Here is a 23299-nt window from a genome sequence, read left to right as displayed (position 1 = left end):
TGGTGGTGGGTGCTGGGAGCTGGGGCAGCCCCTGGCCCTGCTGGGTCACCCCAGGGAAAGTGGCTTCCCCTGCCTGTGCCTGCCCCCCGCCCCCCCCCCCCCCGCCCCCTTTCAAAATTACATCCTTTGGGTGTTTATCTGTGTCCTTTCCTGCGCAGGCACATGGGTGGGACCAGAAGGAAAACACACGGCGGTTCCGATGCATGGTTTTTATTGACTTTTTAAAAAAAAACAAAAAAAAAAAAATAGTTTTTAAGACAGTTGTGTGCAGAAGTGCCCATGTACACAGAGGCTACGGGCGAAGCCACCCCCCTGCCTCTAGCCCGAGGTCAGAGCGCTGGGCTCCTTCTCCCGGCGGGGCGGGAGGCGATGGGTGCTTGCTCAGGCACTGGGTGAGGAAGATTCCACGTCCCCCCCCCCGCCAGGTGGGCAAGCGTGGGTGCTCTGTCCTGCCTGCCCCCCTGCCCCTAGCCTCTGCCTACATCTCCTCTATGTACAGTACAGTGGTGCTCGTCGGCGACGTGGCGGCATCCTCCTCCTGCCTGCGCCCGGCAGCCCCTCTGCCAGAGAAACAAGTGGTTGCGAGTCCTAGCGGGACAGCTTAAATAAAAAAAAATAATTATAATACAAAAAAAACGAGGAAAAAAAAAAAAAGAGGGGGTAGGGGAAGGAAGTTAGCCAAAAAAAAATACACTGTCAGGGCAGCAAGGAGCCGTGAGCGCGGTGCTGGCGGCGCGTTCGCTACCCGGGGTTGGTGCCCAGCGCCTCCGCTCGCCCTGTGATTGTCTGGCCGGGCCCTGCTCAGCCGGGACAGGAGCTGGTCCAGCCTCGTCACGCCGGATTTGGTGGCCTGGATGTGTCCCTGTCTCCCCCCCAGCAGCACTGCCCGGCTAAGCTCCAGCCCGGCGCAAGGAGGGAAGCGGGCACGACCGCCAGAAAAATCGGCCGAGGCCCTACCGCTGGCGCGGGGGCGGGCACAGCCCAGCGTAGCCGACAGGAGATGGCCAAGGCACTCGTTGTTGCTCGTGGTTTTGTGGGTTTTATTTTTCTTCCCCTAACCAAAAAAAAAAAAAAAAAAAAAAATAAACAACCCGGGAAGGTGGAGGCCGGGGCTCTTTGCGACCTGCCTCCGTGTCCTGGGGTTTGGAGCGGGGGCTCGGGGCTGGCTGGAGGTGGCGGGGGGCTCGCGCCAGGGCGACACCGCCTCTACCAAAACCCACCGGGAAACTCGGGGGTTTAAAGCCCTGTGGACAGAAAAGATTAATTTCCCCAGCCTAAGGGATGCTCAGTGCCTGCTCCGGGTGACCCAGACCCTCGTGTTTCACGACTGCAGAGAGAAACTTCAAAAAAAAAAAAAAAAGAAAACCCTGAAAACCAGCCAAACCGAAGCAGAGAAACAGGTAAGAGGCGGCTACAGAAAAGCCAGATGCAAAAGGGTAAAAAAAAAAACAAACCTCCAAGCACAAAAAAAAACCCTATGGTGATTGTTCCTCAAATAACTATTGCAACCAGGCGGTGTGGGTAGGGTTCCCTGGGCCTGGCTCCTGCCCCAGCCACGTTGGGCACCCATCGCCCTCCCTCTCCAGGGCACCTTTTCTGTGATTGCCTTTTTCTCCAGCTTTCCAGTATCTCTTAAAAAAAAAAAAACAGAAACCAAAAAATCCCCACCCACCTGATTGACCCAAAGAAAGTGGTTTTAATTACACCTCTGGGGAGGCCGTTTCCTTCTGTGTCTCCCCGGCCAGTGCTGCGGGGCAGCCTGTCCAGCCCGAAAAGCCCCGAGGGCCCCGGCTGCACCAGCCCGGTGTAAACCCTCACAAACGGAGCAAAGACTTTGGGATTCCAGCTTCTCACGTCTGTTTATAGCAACACAGAAGCAAAAGCACGGTCCGTTCGCCCACTACAGCTAGCTCTAAATCTGCTTTTTCCCAGCCCGAAAGCGAAGGGAAATCTCATCTCCGGCGGGGCAGGACCCGCTGCTGCATCCCGCATTGCTCGAGGAGCCCGGCCGGAGGGACCGGGCTGCTGCTTCTGCGGGTTTCTGAGCTGCCTTTTGCACCGCCGACCCCGAAATCCATCCTAGCCTTCCTCAACCCGCGGGTGGAGGTGTGGGGATGCCCGGCCCCGAAGCCGGGGTTCCCCTCCGTCCCCCAGCCCGGCCGTGCCGCCAGCCTGCAGCGGAGCATCGGCGATGGGTCGACGGCGCTTGCCGCCGCGCCGGGACCTGCCTGTGTGCCGGGAGCCTTCCCCGGGGGAACGACGGCAGCGGCTGCCCCAGGTGGGTTAAAAATAAAAACAATAAAAAAAAATAATAATAATAAAAAGGAAGAAAGAAGCAGCTGGGTTCCACTGGCGAGGCTGCTCGGCCGCCACGTCTCCGTCGGCCTGGACACGATGCTCAGGCGCTCCCCAGAGTCACCCGGCTTCAGGGCGGGGGGATTTTGTCTTGTTTTAAAAAGAGCAGCATTTGGTTTGACTGTAAAGAGATGCGAGACGGAGACCCCCGCCGCCCGGTCAGTCGCTTGATTGCGTTTTTACAAATCCTTTCTCAGCTGGGTTTCTTAATAATTATAATAATAATTATAATAATAATTAAAAAAAAAAAAAAAAGGCAAAAAGTCTCCTTTAGCTCTGAACCTGATTGGCTGCTGGAGGCACCAAATATCGCCGGGGGCGTGGGGCCGTGCTGCCCCCCCGGGCGCTCGTCGCCCGAGGCCGCTGGGGAGACCCTGGCCCTGTGCCCCCGTGGGCAGCGGGGACCCGGCCGGCGCGGGGGAGCCGGAGCAGGCGCAGCCCTCAGTTCCCCCGGTAGACCTCGATCTTGCTGGTTTTGGCCAGCATGTCGATGATGTGCGCCTCGAAGTCGGCGTCGTGCACCCCCGTCTTCCTGAACTCCCCGGCGTAGCGGTTGTTCTCCCAGTAGTGGTGCCAGTTGCCCCGGCTGTCGGCGCCGAACCCGAAGACGTTCACCTGCAGCGGTGAGGATGAGGGTGAGCCAGCCCCGAGCCACCCCCCCCCCCAACCGGCCTGGGGACCCCCACAGCCGAGCACCCACCGCGCTTCCGGAGGGATTTTCGCACCTTCCCACCGTTCCAGGGTGTCGGGCAACCGGAGCGAGTGGAACTCCTGCGGTCGGACCCGAAGGAGCCACCTCCCTCCTCAACCCTCCGAGGTTCAGGATCCCAGCAAACCCACCCCGTGCCATCCCCGCAGCCCGGAGGGGGACCCCCGAGGAGCCGCCACCCACCTCGTCGCAAACGTGGAGGGCGAAGAAGAGCACCAGCATGCCGGTGGAAGGGTAGCGCCCGTGGTGCTCCGTCCACCGGTCGTGGATGTACTTGAAGAAGGCAGGATTGTAGATCTGCACCTGGGAGGACAGGCTGGGGTTGGCGCCGGAGCCCCGGCCACGCTCCCTTCGGCATCGGCCCCCCGGGAAGGAGCACCGAGATGTGGACGGGGACCCCGGGGAAAGATGGGGTGACGGGGGCCACGGCCAAAGGGGACGCTCAGCGCAGCGGTTGGGCTGAGCCCCCCCCCCCCCCCCCCCCCTTACCTTTTCTTTGTCCACCCGCAGGAAAGGTTTCACGGGCGCGTACGTGCTGGGAAAACAGCAGAGAGGCAGGTGAGCTCCCGGGGGGTCCCGCATCCCCCCCGACCCCAACCCGACCTGCCGAGGGACCGGGGGGATGCTCCGGGAGGGAGGAACCGCTGAATTCCCACCGCTGCCGGGGGGAGCTGCCGCTGGTGCCCACCGGGTACTTACAACCTGATCTGGCCGGTGGAGAGGGCACTGGCGATCCAGAGCAGGTCCAGGGTTTTGAAGGGCACCAGCACGAAGCTGACGTTGGCGGGCAGGTTCTTGGCACTCTCGGGGTACATGAAGTGGTGGGTGGTCCGACCACCCACGTCGCCCTCGAAACCCACTGTGGGGGCCTGGTTCATCCTGGGGAGAGAGCGGGGAAGGTGGCACCCCCCTTCCCAGCCACCCTGTCCCTTGCAGGACCCGCTCCCGCCCATCCCAGCACCCGGTGGGCTCCCCGACCGCGCAACCGGAGCCGGGCTGTGCCGTACGGCACAGGGAGAATTCCAGACCCGGAGAGACGCCGCTGTGGTGCACAGCGGGAGCCCAGCACCCAGCGGTGCTGCCAGCATCGCCCCGTGCCTCCGCGGGGCTGAGGGGGCGGGCAGTGCCCCCGGCAGCGGTCCCCTGCCCTCACCGCATGACGAAGTCGTGCCCGTCGATCTCCGGCCCGTAACCGGAGCCGCGCAGGTTGCCCGAGTTGCCGACCACGGCGCAGCGGCGGCAGTGGCGCGGGTCGCGGGAGCGGTAGGGATCCTCGCCCGGCACGATCTGGAAGAGCTTGCTCAGGACCTCGTGGGTGTTGTGGGACTTGAACTGGGGCTGCAGCATCTGCGGTGGGGGGAAACGAGGCGGGGGGGTGGCGTCAGCCAGTGGCCCCTTCCTCACTGGAGGAGGAGAAAGCTGTGCCCCCCCCCGTGCCTGAGCACACTGCGGCGCTCCCCAGGTCTGGGGGACCCGTGGCGGGGGGGGGGGTGGGGCGGGGGGGCTGTCCATCCCCTCGCTCACCATCCACCACCTCTGGACATCGGGCGGCAGGTCCATATTCTCCTTGGTCCACACCGGGGAGACGGTGCCGTCGTAGCGCCCGTCAAACCAGTCGGTAGCCCCGGCTTCCTCGGCCGGGCAGCGGCGGCAGGCGCAGCCCCGGGGGTACGGCCCCCCCTTGCTGAGCCGCTGCACGCCGGCATAGCCGGGCACCAGCTTCACCCGGTGGATGCCGCCCAGCCCGCCGGGGTCCAGGTAGGCGATGCTGTGGTGGGAGTAGGTGAAGAGGAGGGACATGACGAAGACGAGCAGGAAGGCGGTCGAGAGGAAGCAGAAGCGCAGCGAGCACTTCATGGTCGGCGGGCAGCTGAGCCGGGAAGGGCGCCCGCTCCGGCATAGGGCTCGGGCATAGGGCGCGGGATGGCGTCAGCTGGCCGGCGAGGCTCCCTGCGGGACCGAGAGCTTTACATCGCCGCGGCGGCGTGGGCCGTGGAGCCCCGCCGTCGCCTGCCGCGCCGGGCTCCTACCTGCCGGGCTGCAGCTTTCCATCCGCGTGGTCCGGCCGCGGCGAGGGCCCCCGGCGGCTCCACGGGCCGGGCGGAGAGCATCTGCTGCCGGCCGGCCGCGGCGGCGCGGGGGGTCTGGCGCAGCTCGGCGCGCCGGCCTCAGCCGCGGCGCCCTGCCTCGACGGCTCCTCCGGGTCCCGGCCCCGGCTGGCTCTCAGCTGCGACGGCGCTCATGGTCCCCGGGGGTTTAGCTGATCCGCTGGCACGCTGCCCTCCGCCGCCGGCTCGGGAACACGGCCACGACGATACCGGCCTGGAGCGGGAAGGAGAGGACAGCAGGTTAAGGGATGGAGATGAAGGAGGAGGGTGATGGTTGGGGGGGGGGGGGTTGGAGCTGAGGAAGTTTGTTTATTCCCCACTGAGTTTTGCAAAATGTCACCCAGCCCCTCTCAGGCGCGGGGCAGCGGGGGGACGAGCTGTCCCCAAACGGGCGAGGAGAGAGCAGAGATGCCGGCGTCGCGCCGGCCCCTCACCGGCGGTGCCAGGGGAGCTCCCGGCAGCCCCCAGGCTGTGCCCTCCCTGTCTCTGCCAGACAAAGGCTCAGCCACGAACTCGCCTCTGGAGCCGAACAAGCGGCTCCTTTCTGCAGGCTCAATCCTCCTTCTCTAGCTAAGGCACAAGCAGCCCCTCCAAAACCCTCTTCACCGCCGCCAAGACAGCCGGGCAGCAGCCGTTTCGCAGCTCGACGTGCTCCCTGGGTACCGACGCCGGCGGCTGTCGTGTCCCCCCCCCCCTCCCCGCGTGTCAGCGTCCCTCGGGGAAGGTCACCCGCTCGCTCGTGATCCCGGTGGGTAAAAATAGCCAGGGCAGAGGTGCCGGCGCCTGCGCCCACGGAGGGATGGGAGGAGTGGCTGAGCCCCCTGAGCTGGTGGGGGGGCGGGGGGGGGGGCGTGGTGCAAAGCCAGACCCCTCTTCCTCAGCCAAAAAAAAAAAAAAAAAAAAAAAAGGCTGAAAACCCCCTTTTTAACACAGCCACTGAGCTGGAGCAGGATCAATCACGCCGAGGGGACGGTGATGTGACACCTCCCAGAGGTTTTTGGGGAGGGGGATGCCAGGGCAGGACCCGCCCAAGGCCAAACCCTGCGGTGGCATCGCCCCTGCAGCTCAGCCCTGGCCCCAATTAGGCCAGCGCCGAGGCCTGCGGCGCTAATTAGGAGCTGGCAGTCACCAGGATGCCTTTTTCCTAGAAAAAAAAAAAAAAAAAAAACAAACATCCTCCAGAAGCCGGCGGCTTTCTTACTGGGGATGGAGGCTGCTGAGGCTCCCCAAAAAACTCCTCGCTGGGATGGGGGAGACCGAAGCATTAGACCAAACCACCCCCTGCCCAGCCCATCACGTTGCAGACACGGACGCCCCTTGCACAATTCACTGACCCACTGTCAAATATTTGCCTAAGCGGCGACAGCCTTTAAAGGAAAGAGCCAGAAAACGGGTGCACATCCCAGGCACGATCGTTGTCCAAGTCTTTTTCCCAGCTAAGGGGGGGTTTTAATACGCCTACGCGGCACATGCACGGCCGGCGAGCGACTGCAACGAGTTTCTTGGGTTGCTGCCAGCGGAAAAAGCAGGGGTGGTTGTTAAACGGAGGGTTTGCATCTAGGGGAGGTTGGGATAAAGCCAGTAAAAAGCTATAAACCCTCCCCCAGATGCACAATGCTGGAAGCTTTTGGAGGTAAAAGGCAATTTTGGGCTCTTTTTAGCTGCAACGTGGCGGGGACACCAAGCAGGATGGGCTGGTCCCCCTTCCCCGGCTCCCGCCGCTCTCCGTCCCACGGGGCTTTTTTTAAAGGCTAAAGGAAATCGGCTATCACGTGCCCGTGGTATTTTTGTTCCCGGTGAAAGGGGGAAAATCCCTTTCCGGCTCCCCAGCCCAGCCCGGGTCCTGCCTGCCGCATCCCGGCCCCGACGGCAGCTGGAGGACGGTTTGTGCGGCCCCATCCCGGGGCCTCCCGGAGCTGCCCCCGACCGCAGGCGGGGAAAAATCCCATCCTCCAGCCCAGCTCACGCGCATTAAAGCATCCTTAAATACCAGCGGCTTCTTTGAGTCATCACTTTCCTAGCAGGGGCTGGCGGCTATTTCCATCTCCACCGGCCCTTCTAGACCCCAGCAGGGACACGGCACCTACACATCCACACATACCCCAGCGCTCGCCATACCCTCCCTGCCAGCTCCCAGGGTCAAACCCAACCTGCCCAGTAAAACCCTGCCAGCCGGAGGCATTGCGGGGCCTCTTTGCACTGGCTCTTGATGGTTCCTTCTTAAAATAACAGGGGATTTCAGGATTTGTGCTGTGGTGAGCAAGCCCAGCAGCTCGGCGACACCATTAAATGCCCTCCCGCTCCCAAATTCATCCCCTGGTCTCCTTAATTGCCTCCTGGAAGACCATGTGCTCGTCAAACACGAGTTTCTCTTTGATTGCAAGAGATAATGAAGCGAGGCTATTAAAAGGTCCCGGCGAAACGCTCCGCTGCTTTTACAGTTGGATGATTTTTCCAATCATATAAATCTTTCATTTTGGGATGTAATTGTTAGGTTCAGGATGAGCGCTGGAGCTGATGCGACCGAACAGCCCTGGGGCCTGGAGGATGCCCTCCCCTTCCCTATCAGCCGTAACGCCGCTGGGCACGTCCCTGCCTGGCTTTTTTAGGTCTTGTTGGCTTTGTTTGCTCGTTTCTAAGATATCCTGAGGTTGTTGGCACCGATTTCCTTGCCGGTAAATGGCTGGGTGGGTGCAGGACGGAGCAGGGAGAGAAGGGCAGCAGCGGCAGCGCTGCCCACACCGGCTGCCGCTCCTCCCGGGGATGCTGGGGCTGAAAATTCCCCCGGGAATCCCGGGAAATGCAGCCCTGAGTGTCCAGGTGCCACCCATCCCGTGGCCCCTGTGCGGGGACATCACCTCTGCCACCGCCAAACCGCCGACCGGGTGCCTGAGCAAGCGCTCGGCTTTTGCAGGTGGAGAAGGGGAAGGTGCACAGGGACCCCCCACACACACCCCAGCCCAGCATCCCTCCTGCTGTCATGGGTGGAAAAAATGAGATTTTGAGGTTTGTTTGTTTTTTTTTTTTTTTTCCCAACAGGGAATGGAGTGGAGGCGAGTTGAGTCTTCTCCCACCTCCTTCAGCCCCAGGCAGAAAGAATTGCGGCACGGTGATTTGCCTTACCCGGCGGTTTCAGGCCAGGGTTCAGCGAGTGGGATTACTACAAAAATTCGCAAAACCACTCCAAATTGCCTTTTTCCTGTGGTCCGAGCGGCTGCCCGAGGTCGCAGCCCCCCGCGGGCGCTGCTTTTGCCAGGGAGCGTGCCGAAGCGCCCGCGCCGGGGCCGCCAGCTCGCGTGAGCTCGGGACGGCGAGCGGGGCCCTGCCGGGGCCGCGCGGGAAGGGACGATGCTCCCGTCCTTCCGCACCACTCGGCTTCCAGAGCCAAACCGACACCCGGCGAGAAAAGCACCGTTAATTAATAAGGTCCTTTCCTGCGTCACCCGTCCAGAGGGATCGTATTTTCCACTTGATTTTTTCTAATTTTTTTATTATTTTTTTTTTTCCCCCCTCCCTGGAAGCTGGATGGGAGAGGGAGCAGGGAGCGACCCCGGTGTTGGTGTGAGGGTGTTTCTCCCCGCCGGTAAACGATGCCGCGAGGGATTGACGACCGGTGGTAGCCAGGCACCAGGTATTAACAGGAGAAACCAATTTCATGGGTTAAGCCACCGCCGCACCCCGACAGTAGCCAGGACCCAGTAACTTATTCTTCATCCTTTTAATTAATCATACGCTTATCAGCCAGCTCAATCAGCTAATGGAGCCAAGTTAATTGGGTTTCCCATGCTTTAAACCCTCTTCGCAGCCCTGGCTGGCGGCGGCAGCAGTTCCAGCGTTTCCTCGTGCCCGGCATGCAGAGGGGTTATTCCAGGCTCAGCCCTCGGCGCTGGGATGGGGCCAGGAACGAGTGCGGGAGGCCAGATCCCCGGCACGGGGCTGGGATGGGGCCAGCCACCGCCGAGGCTGCTTCCTACGGGATTTAGGGGTGCAGGGGAGGTCCCAGCAGTGGGAAAGCTCCGGAAGGGATGCTCCCACCCTTGCTGGTGGGTGGGGGTTGCAGGGACCGGTCCACCAGCCCCCCAAGCCCCTCGGCTCGACCGCAGCACGGAGGGGACCCCGCGGGCACCCGCTCCAGCCCGAACACCCTGCGCTGCCCGACGGGGAGAGGCTGGGTGTGGGGGGCTTTGGCTGCGGAGCCCGTCTGGCTGTCGTCCACACACACACACCCCCCACCCCCCCCCCCAAAACACCCAAAGGCAAAAGCAGCCGAAGCAGCCAACCGCCCCCGCAGCTCACATGCACGGACTCATCGGGACAAGCGAGCCACGTGCGCCAGCCCACGCGGCCGATGCCCCCGTCCCCGAGAAGGGATGCTGCTCGGCCATCTGCCAGCGCCGCTTCCACCCCCCCCCCCCCGCAGCCCCCCCAGCTGCCGCAGGGAAAAGGAGCCCCCCAAACCCTGCGCTCCAGGGGAGGGTTGATAGTTGATAAGCCCAAGGCCACGCTTGCTGCGTGGCCTCGTTACACCCAGCTCCCTGCGCCGGGAGCAGCAGCCTCCTCCCCGGGGCAGGACAGGCAGGGAGGGGAGGGGGACCCACCGCTCAGCCTGATACAGCGGGGACACTCCCTGTGTCCCGTCCCCACCCCCCCAGCCCGGTGCCAAATGCCTGCAGAGATGAACAGAGCCAAGGGGCAAACGCAGCCCTGGGGCTCTGCCCCTCCAAGCACCCATCCCAGAACCCCCAGTTTGCACCAACGGGTTTGGCTGCTGGGTATCACTGAGCCAGGTACCACCGAGCCACCAAACCGGGTACCACCAAGTCACCAGCTCAGGTACCACCGAGCCACCAAACCTGGTACCACCGAGGCACCAGCTCAGGTACCACCGAGCCACCAAACCGGGTACCACCAAGTCACCAGCTCAGGTACCACCAAGTCACCAGCTCAGGTACCACCAAGTCACCAGCTCAGGTACCACCGAGGCACCAGACTGGGTACCGCCGGCTCAGGTACCACCAAGTCACCAGCTCAGGTACCACCGAGGCACCGGGTCACGCAGGGCTCAGTTGGGTACCACCGGACCACCGCGGTGTGGACCACCACACCAGGTACCACTGGGTCCAAGGACTACCAAGCCAACTGGGTCAGGTCCCACTGGGTCCCGCCGAGAGGCCAGGCTCAGGGCTGGCTAGCAGCTGGGGGGGACAGCAGGGTCCCCGCTCACCCTCCGACGCCAGCACCCAGCGAAGCACCGCCGGCAGCAGCACCCCCAGCCTCCCAGCCACCGGGATGGAACCGCTTCCCCCCTCCCCGCGGCTCAGCCCCCCCCCCCCCCAGCTCGTTTTACCAGCCCGTGCCCGTTAGCTTCACGCTGGATGCCTCACTGGGAAAATATGTGCAGGAGCGCAGGATGGGCGGACACCGTGCCGGGGAGGCGCCGGCGCTGCTGCCGGCCATGGCCTTTTGCCTGGGGAAGGCGAGCAGGGACGTGGGGGCCCCCCCTGAGCTTTGCTGTCCCTGGGGCTCGGCAGCTCCGGGGATGGGAGGCAGCAGAAACCCAAAGGCTTTGGAGGCTGGTGGGTGGGTGCTGTGACCCAAAGCCCCCCCCCACACACACACCTCTCTCCCCCAGGACACAGCCTGAGCAGAGAACGGCAAACTCAGTGCATGCTCAAAACCGTCCGGGGTTTGTGTTGTTTTGGGGGCAGAGCTGAGAGCTCACTGGACTCGTTAAGAAAATTGTACCTACGAGGTTGCAACACAGGGATGTTACAAAAGGCTCCCCCGGCCAGAGACCATCAAACCCAGCACAGCCCAGTTACTGCCGGGGACTCCCATTAAATGTAAAATTAGAGCAGCTCCACTGGCAAGGGAATCTGACTTCTCCTCTCCTCTAGCTGGGGCTCTGCTCAGACATTTAGGGAGATAGGGGGAGCATTTGCATTTTCCTAATTAGCCCAATTACCGCTGCAGATCAAAAGTCCCTTGCTGGGGACATGGTGGCACCTGGAGTGAAGTGACTGCAGCTTGCTCTGGTTTCCCCAGGGCGACTGTTGTGGGAGTTATTTTAGAGCCCCAGCACTGAACAATTCATCCAGTAAGAAAAAAATAAAGATCCATGTATCACACATGCATATATATACATATATATATAAAAATTGTTTATATATATTCACCATTCAGCCATGTGCGGTTTTAGGGGTATCTTTGGGAACTTTGCTGGAGCCTGGGCCCAAACCTCTCGCAGTCTCCTAAAAATACTCTGGGAGATGCCGATGGCGAAGAGCGACGCGGAGCCAAGAGATTCGCCGGAGCCCGATGCGGAGCAGGGCAGGGAGAGGAGGTTCCCAGCCTCGCCCCCCGCATCCCAAGCCCCCGGGGACTGGTGAGCTCCAATAAAACCCAGCTGGTTGAGAAGCACCAAAGCGAGCCGCTGGAGAGCAATTACCAGTTTGCACTCTTGCAAGAATTAAATGCAACGGGAGGAGATGAAAGCCATTAAGCTGCCGGGACCTCGGCGTGGGCCAAGCTGGGTGGCATCCAGCGCGGCGAGAGCCGGCGGGGAAACCATCGCACCTTTAGTGCCACCGGAGCCTTTCGCCGAAAAGCGGCAGTTTGGGGCTTGTTTGGGCATGAAAATTCAAGCGCAAGTCGGTTCCCCCGGCGTGCGGCTGCCGGGCTCTCCCTGCCTGCTCTCTGCCTGCTCTCCCTGCCTGCCTCCGGCGCCGGCGAGGCGTAGGCGGGCGAGCGGAGCGCGTCTTGCCGTTCCCGAGAACCGCCATGAGCTCCTCGGAGGGAAGGGAAACGCTTCTGACAGGCAGCTGCCGTGCACAACCGGCAGCGGGGCCGCTGCTCGCTGCCAGACGGGGACAGACAGACAGACAGACAGGCACGCCCATGGCTGGGGAGGGAGGGGGGGACACACACAAAGCAGCCAAGGCAGCCCCCACCTGCCCCAAGCTTCAGCGCTGGGGACGCAACATCTGGCTCTGATAAAAGGGGAAGGAAATGGAAAACCAAGCCCAAAGCGCTGAGCAACTTCCCGTCCCCACTCGCTGCCCTGGCCGGGATTCGCGGGGTGATGGAAATGGGGGACCCCCTGACCCCTGGCCTGGCAGGGGACCCCCAGATAACAGGGGGCAAAACTGCCTCTGCCAGCACAGAGCCCACCCAGAGGGGAAGCTCACCAAGTTTTGGGGGGTTGGTGTGACTTGGTTTCACCCAGCCATGTTTTTTGCTCATTCGCAGCAGGAGGGGACGTGGCTCTTGCTCCGGTCCAAGCTCGCCCGCTGCCCGAGTGCTGTTCTCCCCCCCCACCCCGAAATCCTCCTGCTGGGATAGGGACCCCTCGCTCTGGGGATATGTTGGGGAGCTTCTCAATAAACCTCGCCTTCCCCCGCTGCCGGCAGCACCCGAGCACCCGGCTGTGCGTGGGGACCCCCTCGCCTCGCCAGGCCCTCAGAGCCGGGCTCTGGCACCGACTCCGCTCCGGCAGCCGCGCCTGGGCTGGGGAAACACCCCGCAACACCAGGATGGGCGCACACCCCGGCGGGTTGGGCGCCGATCGGGTTCCCCCACCACCCCACACACACGGGCGCAAGCGAAGGGATATTTCCCTGCTCGGTGACACAGTTTCCTACCCCGTCCCCAGGGACGCCCGCGCTGCGTTTGTGAAATCCTGGCTGCCACTACCCAGGCAAGGGACGCCGTGTGTCACGCAGCCATGTGTCACGCTGCTGCTGAGGGACCTTACCCGCACGCTGGCGCTGGTGGGGACTGGGGGAGCACCCGCAGCCAGCCCTCCCACCCTCGTCCCGCTCTGTGGCCACCCCGACTCTGCCCCCAGCACCCCGTTGGGGTCTGGGCCCCGTGGCACCCCGTCGGGGCACAGGGCTGGAGAGGGGCAGCTCCAGCCCTGGTCCTAGCCCCCCCAACCAGGGGCAAGAATCCTCCCGGGGCTGCTCCCCAGGGCTGTGGCCAGTGCATCCTCCCTGGGGCTAGCACCGCAGGGCCGGGGTCAGTACCCAGGGCCGGTGCATCTTCTGGGGCCAGCACCCCAGAATCGGTGCCAGCACCCTGGGCTAGGGCATCCTCCGGGGCTAGCACCCTAGACCCAGCACCTGGAGCCAGTGCATCCTCTGGGGCTAGCACTCCAGACCCGGGGCCAGTGCATCCTCCCAGGACCAGCACCCAGGGCCAGCACACCCTCCTGGGGCCAGCACCTGGGGCCAGCACCCGGAGCCAGTGCATCCTCCAGGGCTAGCACCCTAGACCCAGCACCCCGGGCCAGTGCATCCTCCCGGGGCCAGTGCATCCTCCGGGGTTAGCACCCCAGACCTGGGGCCAGCACCCCGGGCCAGCGCATCCTCTCGGGGCCAGCACCCCAGACCCGGGGCCAGCACATCCTCCCGGGGCCAACACATCCTCCCGGGGCCAGCACCCCCGGGGCTGAATCCTGTGCATCCCGGGTACGCGCTCCCCGAGACCAGCACCCAGCACCGGGACCAGCACCCAGCACCGGGGCAGCTCCCGGCCAGCCCCTCCCGGCCGCAACCCACGATCCCCCCCCGGCCCCCCTTCACCCCGGGGACGGGCTCCCCCCTCCCGGGCCGTGCCCGCATCCCGCCCCTCCGGGCCCGCTCCCCGCCGCGGTACCTGGCTCGGCTCCGGCATGGCCCCGCCGCCGGGCACACCCGGGCCCCGCCGCCGCCGCCGCCGCCGCCCCCCGCGCCGCGCCCTCCGCGCCGTGCGGGGCCGGGCCGGGCCGTGCCGTGCCGTGCGGGGCGGGGGGCCGGGCCCGGCAGCCTGGGAGATGTAGTCCGCGGCCTCCCGCCGCCCGGCGGGGCTTGTGGGACTTGTAGGAGGCGAACGGGGCCGCGCCGAGCCCACCCGGCGCACCGGCATCTCCTCCGGTACCCACCGGTACCCGCCCCGGCGCATCGGCATCTTCAGTGCCCACCCCGGGACATCGCATCCCCCGCTACCCACCCCCGGGATCTCCGGCATCCCCCGGTACACACACCCGCTATCCACCCCCGGTACCCACCCCGGGACATCGGCACGCCCCGGTACCCACCCTCGGTACCCACGCCGGCGCATCGGCATCTCCAGTGCCCACCCCCGGTAGCCACCCCGGGACATCGGCACCCCCCGGTACCCACACCGGCACACCGGCATCTCCCGGTACCCACCCCGGGATCTCCGGCATCCCCCGGTACCCACCCTCGGTACCCATCCCAGGACATGGGCATCCCTCGGTAACGCCCCGGCGCACCGGCAACCCCTGCTACCCACCCCGGGACATCAGCACCCCCCTGTACCCACCTCCGGTACCCACCCTGGCGCACCGGTAGCCCCCCGGTAACCACCCCGGGACATCAGCAACCCCCGGTACCCACCGCCGGTACCTACCCTGGCGCACCGGCACCCCCCGCGGTACCCACCCCGGGACATCAGCAACCCCCGGCACCCACCCCCGGTACCTACCCCGGCGCACCGGTACCCGCCGCTACCCACCGCGGGACATTGGCACCCTCCGGTACCCGCCCCGGTACCCACCCCAGTGCCCATCCCGGTGCTTCGGCAGCCCCGGTACCCGCCCTGGCGCTCACCCCGGCGCACCGGCACCCCGCGGCGCCCATCCCGATACCCACCCACCCCGGCACCCACCGGGCACCGGCACCCACCGGGCACCGGCACCCCCCCACCCCGCTGCGGAGCCCCGGCGGGGAGACGGGCTGAGGCCGGGGCGGGCTCGTGGCAGGGATGACCCAGGGCACTTGGGGGTTGGCTCGCCGCCGCCGGGACCCGTTTTGGGGCAGAAAACCTCAAAGCCGCCATCCCCCCTTTGCAAACCCCCACCTTTGGGGAGGGGGGTGACAGCGCCCGGGGCAGGGGAGCACTGTATCTTTAAGCGGCCTGGCCGCGCGGTGCGCGCTGGGAGTCGTAGTCCATCCGCGCCGAGCCCCCCGCGGCGGGCGGGCGGGGCTCGGACTCCATGTCCCAGCAGGCACCGCGGCCACCGGGCAGGGGACGGGCGGGAGGGAGGCGGGGCTGGGCGGGGGGCGATGGCGGCGGAGTGGAGCGTCCTCCTCCTCACCTGCCAGCGCGGCGGCTGCGTCTCCGCCTTCCAGCGAGGCAAGCGGCGGGGCTGGCGCTCGCCCTCTCCCCGTCGCGGCGGGGCGGGGGGTGCCAGCCCTCAGCGCCGCCGGCCTCTCGCTTGGCAGAGCTGGAGGCCCGCCGGCTGAGGGGCGGCCTAGGCCCGCGGCCCCCGCCGCTTCTCCTGGCCGTGGAGGACCCCTGGGCCCGCCTGGGCAGCGGCGGGGCCACCCTCAACGCCTTGCTGGTGGCGGCCGAGCACCTCAGCGCCCGGGCGGGGTGCACGGTGAGGGCCCGGGGGCGGGGGGGCGGCAGCCTGGGGTGGTGGGGGCGAGGCGGGGGTGGCTGTCCTGCTCCCCCCTGAGCGTCCCCTGCCCTTCCCTCCCTCAGGTGGTGACCTCCGACGTCCTGAGGGAAGCCCGCATCCTCATTCTGCACACGGTGAGAGCCGACCCGCGAGCTCAGCTTGGGACCCCTCCAGCACCAGGCTGGGACCTGCAGCACCCCCACCACCACCACCCCCTGTCCCTCCCTGAGACCCTCTCCCCGCCGTTCCCCGTCCCTCCAGGGCCGCGACTTCTCCTTCGACGACTGCGGCCGTGCCTTCACCTGCCTGCCCGTGGAGGAGCCTGGCGCCCCGGCCGAAGCTCTGGTCTGCAACCTGGACAGTCTGCTGGGGACCATGACACACCGGGTCCGTCTGGCCTTGCGGGACGGGGCTCTGGGCTCGTGCCGTGGGATGCTGGGCACCCTGGCGAGTTCGGGTCCCCCTGAAGCCTTCAGGGTGCCTTCGGCAGGCTCCCAGCAGGGCGGGAAGGGTGCTGGGTGCCCCTTCCGCCGCGTTCCTGGGCATGTGGCTCTTCTCTCGGCAGCTCTGTGTGGGCTCCCCGCCTGGCGTGTGGGTCTGCAGCACTGACATGCTCCTCACCGTGCCCTCGGCACCGGGTGAGTGGGTGCCAGCCTTTCCCTCCAGCGCCTGCTTTGGCTCGGGACGGGGGTCGGAGCTCGCGGGGGCACAGCCTGTTCAGCCTGTGCCGTGCCCCCGCGAGGGTGTGGGTGCTCGGGCGTTGCTGACCCTTGTGCGGTTGGGAGCGTCCGTTGTGCCCGCAGCAAGGTGGCCGAGCCTGGATACTGCTGTCGCCGCCTCTGCCGTAGGCCCAGTTCTCAGGCAGTTGTGCCCAGTGCGGGTACGTTCACTGCCCCAGCGGGCACTGGTCTCTGTCCCTCTCCCCAGGGATTGACTGGGATGGCTTCCAGGGGGTCAGAGTGATCGCGGTGCCCGGGAGCCAGGCGTATGCCAAGAACCATGGGGTCTACCTCACTGATGAGCAGGTCGGTAGCAGCTCCCCCTTCAAGGAGGAGGCATGGGGGTGCTGTTGGAGGCACAGCGGTCCCCACCCCTTCAGCCCCTTGGGTGCTGAGGGCCCAGCCCCGCCGTGGCTGCTTGCTTCGGGGCTGCCCGAAGAGCTCATCGAGGTGGTTGGTCTTGCTCCCAGGGGCTGGTGCACGACATCATCTACAAAGGCACGGAGGCGCAGATCCAGCAGTGTGCCGGGCCTGACGGCACCGTCCCGCTGGTACGGCACGGCTCGTGCATCGGTGGCCCCGCCAGCCCCGTCCTTTTGTGTCACCACGGCTGTGGCCTCAACCCCTCCGTGCCCTGGCAGGTCTGTGGGGTGGTTTTCTTCTCCTCTGAGGCTGCTGAGCAGCTTCTGGCCACTCACGTCATCCCTCCTCTGGACGCCTGCACCTACATGGGGCTGGACTCTGGGGCACCACCCATCCAGGTGACAGCCCCTCACGGGGGACGGGACCCCTCGCCCCAGGGATGCTGCTGCTGGGCACCTCTGTAGTAGGGCCCGTTTACCCCCACGCCGCCAGGTTTGGGTGGGAGAGGTGGCGGGAGGGGAGCACCCAGCAGCAGGGTGGGGGTCAGGGTGGCTGGCCTGCCTGCACCCAGCAGGTCCCTTCTCTCCCCAGCTCTCTCTCTTCTTCGACGTCGTGCTGTGCATGGCGCGGGGGATGACGGAGGAGGGTTTTGTGAAGGGTGGCGGTGACGCCAGCGTGAGGAGCGCCCGCTCCGTGCTGTGGACAGCTCTCCACGCCTTCCCTCTTAGCATGGGTGAGCGATGCTGCGGTGGGTGGGTGCGCGCGCGCGATGCGACCCGTCCCTGAGCCCTCTTCCCCTGCGTGGGGTGGTCAGGGCACCCAGCTGTTTTTTCCCCATGACTGCGGATCCCCAGGTCTTCTCTCCCCGCCCGTTTGGCTGGGGATGTTCAGTTTGGCTGCCCTTGGCTCACGCTGGGGTCAGGCACGCTCCCCTTTGCCACCGGCGTGCTGACAGCTCTCCTGCTGTCCCACAGCCTGCATCCCCGACGCGTCCTACGACTACCTGACCACCTCTGCGAGCGACCACATCCGCAGCCTGACGCTCCTGCCCGGCTCTGCCAGCCACCTCCGCTTCTGCAAAACAGCCCATTCCCACGTGGACGTACGTCCTTCCATCCCCAGCCTTGCTTGCGTGGGGTTTTGGGGGGGTTCCTCCGGGCTGCATGGCCGGAGCCCGGTCCCACGTGCCTCTGTGCCCCTGGCAGCAGCCCTGTCTGCTGGAGGACGGCTCTTCGGTCACCAACTGTTTGCTGGAAGGAGCCGTGCGGCTGGCGGCCGGCAGTGTCATCCAGCACTGTCACCTCCAGGTACGTGGCTGGGGTGGGGGTGACCCCGAGTTCTGAGTGCACTGAATAAGCAGCAGGGTGAGGTGGCTGAGATGGCTGTGAGGTTTGGGGTGCCCTTCCTCTTTGGGGCTGCTTTTCGGCCGGTGCTGGGGACCCTGGTAGCTGTCACCCTCCCCAGGCAAGAGTAGGAGGCTGTCACCACTGTCCCTCCTTGGGGACCAGGGCAGACCCTCTCTTTGGGAGCTCTGTCATGGCTGTGAGCCCCGGAGGCTGTCACCTGGCTTGAATTTCTGCGGTCCGTGGCCCCGCAGCCCTGTAACAGAGCAAAATGCGTCCCTCTGGCTCCTGCTGGCCCCAGCTTGTCCCCCGGGGCGGTTGTCCCCTTCCGAGGTCGGGATCTGGCTGTGGTTTGGGGGCTGCTCTGGGGCCAGCCGTGCCACTCGGGGCCCTGCTGCCTCTTCCCCAGGGTCCCCTGGAGATCGGCCCTGGCTGCCTCCTCTCGGGCCTCGCTGCAGGCTCCTCGCCAGCCCTGCGGGGCTGTCCCCTGCGCGACGTTGTCCTGCAGGGCCACCACCTCCGGCTGCACGACCTGCCCTGCCGCGTGTTCACTCTCACCGGCCGCCTCGACGACTGGCAGGTACCGGGGGCCCTGAGGGGGACACGAGGCTCCTTGCGAAGCCAAGGTGTAACTGACCCCTCCATCCCCCCCCCGCAGAGCCCTGCCGAAGAGGCCACCTACCTGAACGTGCCCTGGGCTGAGTTCTTCCGTCGAACGGGCGTACGGTAGGTGCCACGACGGGACGGGAGACGCGGCTCCCCTGGGGATGGCTGCAGTGGGGAGGTGTCACAGCCCCCCCCACCCATCCCGTGTCCCCTCCCGGAAGGTGTCCTCGAGCCCCGGGGCGGTGCTGACGGGGGCTCTCCCTCCCTCAGGGAAGGGGACCTTTGGGATGCCGAGACGCCGCGGAGGAGCCGTTGCCTGCTCAGCGCCTGGCTCTTCCCGGTGCTGCACGCCTGCGAGGCGCTGGGGCTGGAGGACGTGCTGTGGCTGCTGGCCCCGGCGGTGGTGGCCGGCGAGCGGCTGGCACGCTGGCGGGCGGCCTGGCGCATGTCTTGGCAGGAGCTGCTGCCCTGCCTGGACAAGGCGGCCGAGCTGGGTGCCCGCCGGGCCCTCTTCTTCCTGCAGGGCCAGCGCAAGGTGCGGCGGGTGCTGCTGGGGCGCCGGGACAGCAGCCTCCTGCCACTCGCCCGCAGCGCCGTCCACGAGGGCTACCACGAGGCCGTGCTGGGCACGCTGGACGAGGGTGAGCTGGACTTGCACGAGCCATGTCTTGCATCTCTGGGTACCGGGGCTGTTCAGTGCTCCCCATCTCCTCCAGTGACCTCCTATCCTTGCAAGAATCCATGGGGGTGCCCCCACCGGGACATCCAACAAGCCGGGGTGGGCACAAGCGTTGCGAGTCCCTCTCCCCTGGAGCTGGCTTATTGCAGAAGTGGGCTGGTTTGGGGGTGACCTGCAGCCTGGCTATGGCTTTGAAGTCTCCTTTTGTTTTTGCTTTGTTTTGTTTTTTTTTTTTTTTTTTTTCTTCTAGTTGCCTCCACAGCTGGTGACGCTGGCGTCGCAGCCCGGGCGCTCGCCTGCATCGCCGATGTCTTGGGCTGCATGGCGCGAGGGGAAGGGGGCTTGCGGAGCGGGCCCGCTGCCAACAGGGAGTGGGCCTCGGCTTTTGGGCGCTTGGAGAGCGGGGACATCACTGGCGGCGTCCGGGAGCTGGCTGCTGAGCGGCAGAAATGGATGAGCTGGTGAGGCTGGGGCTGGCGAGCAGCCGCTGCCCGGTCCCAGGCATCGGTACCCCGGGGGAGCCGCGGCGGCAGGCTCGGCATCTCTTTTTTATCTCTTTTTTTTCCCAGTCCGGCTCTGCTGGTGAGAGCGGCTCGGCATTACGAGGGGGCCGAGCAGATCCTCATCCGGCAGGCAGTGATGTCCTCGTGCCAGTTTGTCACCGTGGGGCAGGCAGAGCTGCCTCCCTTGGGACACTGGGTGCAGGTGGCGTGTCCGGCCCGCCTGGACCTCTCCGGTGAGTGCACACCGCTCCCCCCCAGCCGGATGATCCACGCCTCACCCCCGTGACATTTTGGGGGGGGGGGGAGGGAAGAAGTCGGGGTGCCACAGGGAGCTGACGGCGAGCCTCGGCAGGCGGCTGGAGCGACACCCCCCCCATCACGTACGAGCACGGGGGGGCCGTGGTGGACGTGGCGGTGCTGGTGGATGGCTGCCGGCCCGTCGGCGCCCGGGTGCGGCGCATCGGCGAGCCGGAGCTGCGCCTGGTCAGCCTCGGCGGGACGCCGCGGAGCGAGGCGGCGGGGGAGCTGGTGTGCCGGGAGCTGGAGCACTTGCAGGATTACTGCCAGCCGCACGCGCCGGGTGAGGCGTCGGCCAGCCCCACGACCCGCGAGGTCCCCTTGGTGTCGGGGTGACCCTTTTGGGGGGGACAAGGGGAGCAGGTCTTGCGCAGCAGGCGTCAGCTTTGCTTTCTCTTTTTGTTTTCAGGAGCCTTGCTCAAAGCTGCCTTCATCTGCACCCAGGTCGTGCAGCTCCCCTCGCAGAAACCCCTGCGGGCCCAGCTGATGGAGAGCTTCGGGGGTGGGTTTGAGGTGCACACCTGGTCCAAGCTGCCCCATGGGTCTGGCCTCGGTAAGTCTGCAGGGAAAAGGTTGGGGGAACCCCTCGCTGGTGCCGGGGAGCCCCTCAAGCGGTGCCAGCACCGGGATGGGGCATCCCCCCTTGCTGGCTCTCGGGGGGGGGGGGGGGGCGGTGCCTCGCTGCCCTGGCCCTGCCTGTGCTCCCTCCAGGCACCAGCAGCATCCTGGCGGGAGCGGTGATGGCAGCCCTGTACCGGGCGGCCGGGAAGGCTGCCAGCACCGAGTCCCTCATCCATGCCGTGCTGCACCTGGAGCAGAGACTCACGACAGGTAGCGGCCCGGGGTGGGAGGGGGGGGGAAGCGGCCAGGCTGCGGGGTGGGGGGGGTCCCGGCGGTGGCTGCCCGACCCTCTGCCCCGCAGGCGGTGGTTGGCAGGACCAGGTCGGGGGGCTGGTGCCTGGCATCAAAATCGGGAGGTCGAAGGCCCAGCTGCCGCTCCGGGTGGAGGTGGAGAAGATCCCGGTGCCTGATGGCTTTACGCAGACCCTCGGCGATCACTTGCTGCTGGTGTACACGGGGAAGACTCGCCTGGCCCGCAACCTGCTCCAGGTAACGCCTGGGTGCCCCCAGCTCTGGCTTCTCCCTTGGGTGCCTGTCCCCTTCCCTGGTGCAGAGCTTTGCCACCCCAAACAGGAGCTGGCTCTGAAGGCTGCGGGCGCAGCGCGACCTCCCCGGGGTGCTGCTGGAGCCAGGATGGTGACAGGGACTTTCTGGCCTCTTGCAGGACGTGGTGAGGAACTGGTATGCCAGGCTGCCCTCCACCGTGCAAAACGCTGATGCCCTGGTGAGCAACGCTGAGGAGTGTGCCCAGGCCTTGAGGCAAGGTGTGAGCCCTCTTTCCTGGGCCAGACCATCCCTTTTAACGACTGAAGAAACACAAACTTATTCGAAGAGAGTCTGTGTAGTCTTGGGGGGGGTGGGCGGGCAGTGTGGGTGCAGGTTCTTGCAGCTGCAGAAGCCTCAAATCTTCCCCCCGGGCCCACTGACACGTTAAAAGCAATGCCCCAAAAGTCAGGCTGGAGTTAAGATTTGAGGAAGGCGGTGGGGGGGTTAGACACACAGAGCCTGCTTTTCTGTGAGCCATCCGTGACAGCGCTGGGGGGGCATGCCCAAGCTGTGCAGTGGATTCATTTGGCCTTTGGCTGGGATGATCCAGAGGGGAAGCTGGAGCATTAAAGCAAGGAAATTTGCCCCCTGTGGAGGATTAAAAATAAACAGCAATGTGCCAGGGCTGGGTTTGCTTGCCTGGCAGGGAGAGCTGTGAGGCAGTGGATAGATGAGAAGGCAGAATTTAGCTTGGGCTGAGCAGGAGAGGCAGAGGCAGATTTCTGCCCCTTGGGCAAGAAACGGAGGAAAATAGTTGGCAATATCCCCTCCCCTGCAGGTAACCTGCTGCTCCTCGGCAAGTGTCTGGACCGCTACTGGCAGCAGAAGAAATGCATGGCCCCCGGGTGCGAGCCGCGGGCCGTGGGGTGCATGATGGATGCTCTCCGGCCCTACGTCTACGGGCAGTGCTTGGCTGGGGCTGGCGGCGGCGGCTTCCTTTACGCCTTAACCAAAGCCCCGCGGCAGAAAGAGGCTTTGCACCAAATTCTAGCAAAAACCCAGGTGAGATGCCAGCTGCCAGGCGGGTCGCTGTCACGGGCAGCTCGCAGACACCTTATCCAGTGCAAAACACTGGGAGCATCTCACCCCACCACGAGTGGGATGAAAGTGCTTGTTGTCCCCTTGGCCCTCCCCAGGACCCTGGCAGTGAAAACACGGCTCTTGCTGGCTCCTGCCCCAACCCATAACTGTTTTCTTGGTTTTTTGTTTTTTTTTTTTTTTTTTCCTAGGGACTGGGCAACTTCAGCATCCACAGCATTGAAGTGGACACGGGCGGTTTCTCTGTGGAGGTTGTGGGATGTGATGAAAGGGACAGTGCTCACCCCGGAGAGGACACGGCTGTGTGAAAAGCCTTCAGCCCTGCCCTGTTCCTGACAGATACACAGGGCAGGGGAGGGAGCAGGCAGCAGGGAAATCCGCACTGCTTCAGAGGCAGCTCCTTCAGCTGGCTGCAGCAGGTGCCTTTGCTCTTGCTGTTTTTGTGCTGCTACTTGCCCCAAAAGCCACAGTGACGAGCAGCCCAAACCATCCCTGGAGGCTGGCCTTGCTGGAAAGACAGTTTGCTCCAGGCTGATTTTGGGGTTTCACTCCAGTTTTCACGGTTCTCCCCAAAGGGAAAAAAAATAGCATTTGTGATGCTGCCTCGAGCAGGAACCCTCCTGCTCTCCCAGCACAGTGGGCGTCGATGCTCCTGTGCCAAGGATGCACCTGGATGTGGAATCAAGTCCCTCTCCCGCGCTGAGAGACTGTTTCTGCAGTGAGTTACTAGTCCCTGCAGGCTCTTTGAATAAAAAAGTTTGTTCCCACCTGTTTTCATGCCCCTCTGTCCCTAGCAGGGCTCCTCCCTCCCCATGGGATCGCAAGGGCCCAGCAGTGTGGGGGCAAAGCTCTTCCAGGGGTGGGTATGGCAGAACCCACGGGCAGGGGGCTGGGCAGCGCCCGCCACAGCCCGGGCTGCCGGGGTGTTTGTACTCACCCTGTCCCAGGGCCAGCTGGGGGGGGGGCCAGGATGAGCCTCCTGACGCCCTGGCACAGGGTGGAAGAGG

General features: G+C 65.0%; 2 protein-coding genes across 11 annotated transcripts; one reads left to right on the top strand and one right to left on the bottom strand.

Annotated features, from left to right (window-relative positions):
• Window positions 1-194: 194 nt before the first annotated feature.
• Window positions 195-13931, bottom strand: ST3GAL2 (ST3 beta-galactoside alpha-2,3-sialyltransferase 2). 6 transcript variants are annotated; one of them, XM_042797562.1, is made up of 8 exons: window positions 13828-13931; window positions 5095-5386; window positions 4589-5014; window positions 4218-4411; window positions 3764-3943; window positions 3554-3599; window positions 3248-3367; window positions 195-2970 (listed from the first exon to the last, which is right to left on the bottom strand). In XM_042797562.1, exons 3-8 carry the CDS (start codon window positions 4919-4921, stop codon window positions 2797-2799), a joined length of 1047 nt encoding a protein of 348 aa, XP_042653496.1. In that variant the 5' UTR covers window positions 4922-5014; window positions 5095-5386; window positions 13828-13931; the 3' UTR covers window positions 195-2796. The 6 variants fall into 6 exon arrangements, with proteins under 6 accessions (XP_042653496.1, XP_042653497.1, XP_042653500.1 ...); XM_042797563.1 differs by lacking the exon at window positions 13828-13931 and adding an exon at window positions 11349-12723; XM_042797566.1 differs by lacking the exon at window positions 13828-13931 and adding an exon at window positions 10520-10552 and having other exon boundaries at window positions 4589-5029.
• Window positions 13932-15154: 1223 nt separating this feature from the next.
• Window positions 15155-23059, top strand: FCSK (fucose kinase). 5 transcript variants are annotated; one of them, XM_042797547.1, is made up of 23 exons: window positions 15215-15309; window positions 15399-15556; window positions 15661-15711; window positions 15839-15964; window positions 16143-16215; window positions 16505-16602; window positions 16767-16847; window positions 16938-17057; window positions 17251-17392; window positions 17634-17761; window positions 17865-17966; window positions 18412-18582; window positions 18661-18728; window positions 18879-19249; window positions 19538-19748; window positions 19857-20023; window positions 20143-20370; window positions 20497-20640; window positions 20799-20918; window positions 21010-21197; window positions 21373-21472; window positions 22033-22256; window positions 22484-23059. In XM_042797547.1, exons 1-23 carry the CDS (start codon window positions 15240-15242, stop codon window positions 22598-22600), a joined length of 3258 nt encoding a protein of 1085 aa, XP_042653481.1. In that variant the 5' UTR covers window positions 15215-15239; the 3' UTR covers window positions 22601-23059. The 5 variants fall into 5 exon arrangements, with proteins under 5 accessions (XP_042653479.1, XP_042653478.1, XP_042653483.1 ...); XM_042797545.1 differs by having other exon boundaries at window positions 15155-15556; window positions 17868-17966; XM_042797544.1 differs by having other exon boundaries at window positions 15155-15556.
• Window positions 23060-23299: the final 240 nt, after the last annotated feature.

Source organism: Tyto alba, unplaced genomic scaffold, assembly GCF_018691265.1.
Source record: "Tyto alba isolate M040663 unplaced genomic scaffold, T.alba_DEE_v4.0 Super-Scaffold_26, whole genome shotgun sequence".
Classification (NCBI taxonomy): Eukaryota; Metazoa; Chordata; class Aves; order Strigiformes; family Tytonidae; genus Tyto; species Tyto alba.
Note: the sequence above shows the minus strand (reverse complement) of the source record. Positions and strands in the feature narration are given on the sequence as shown.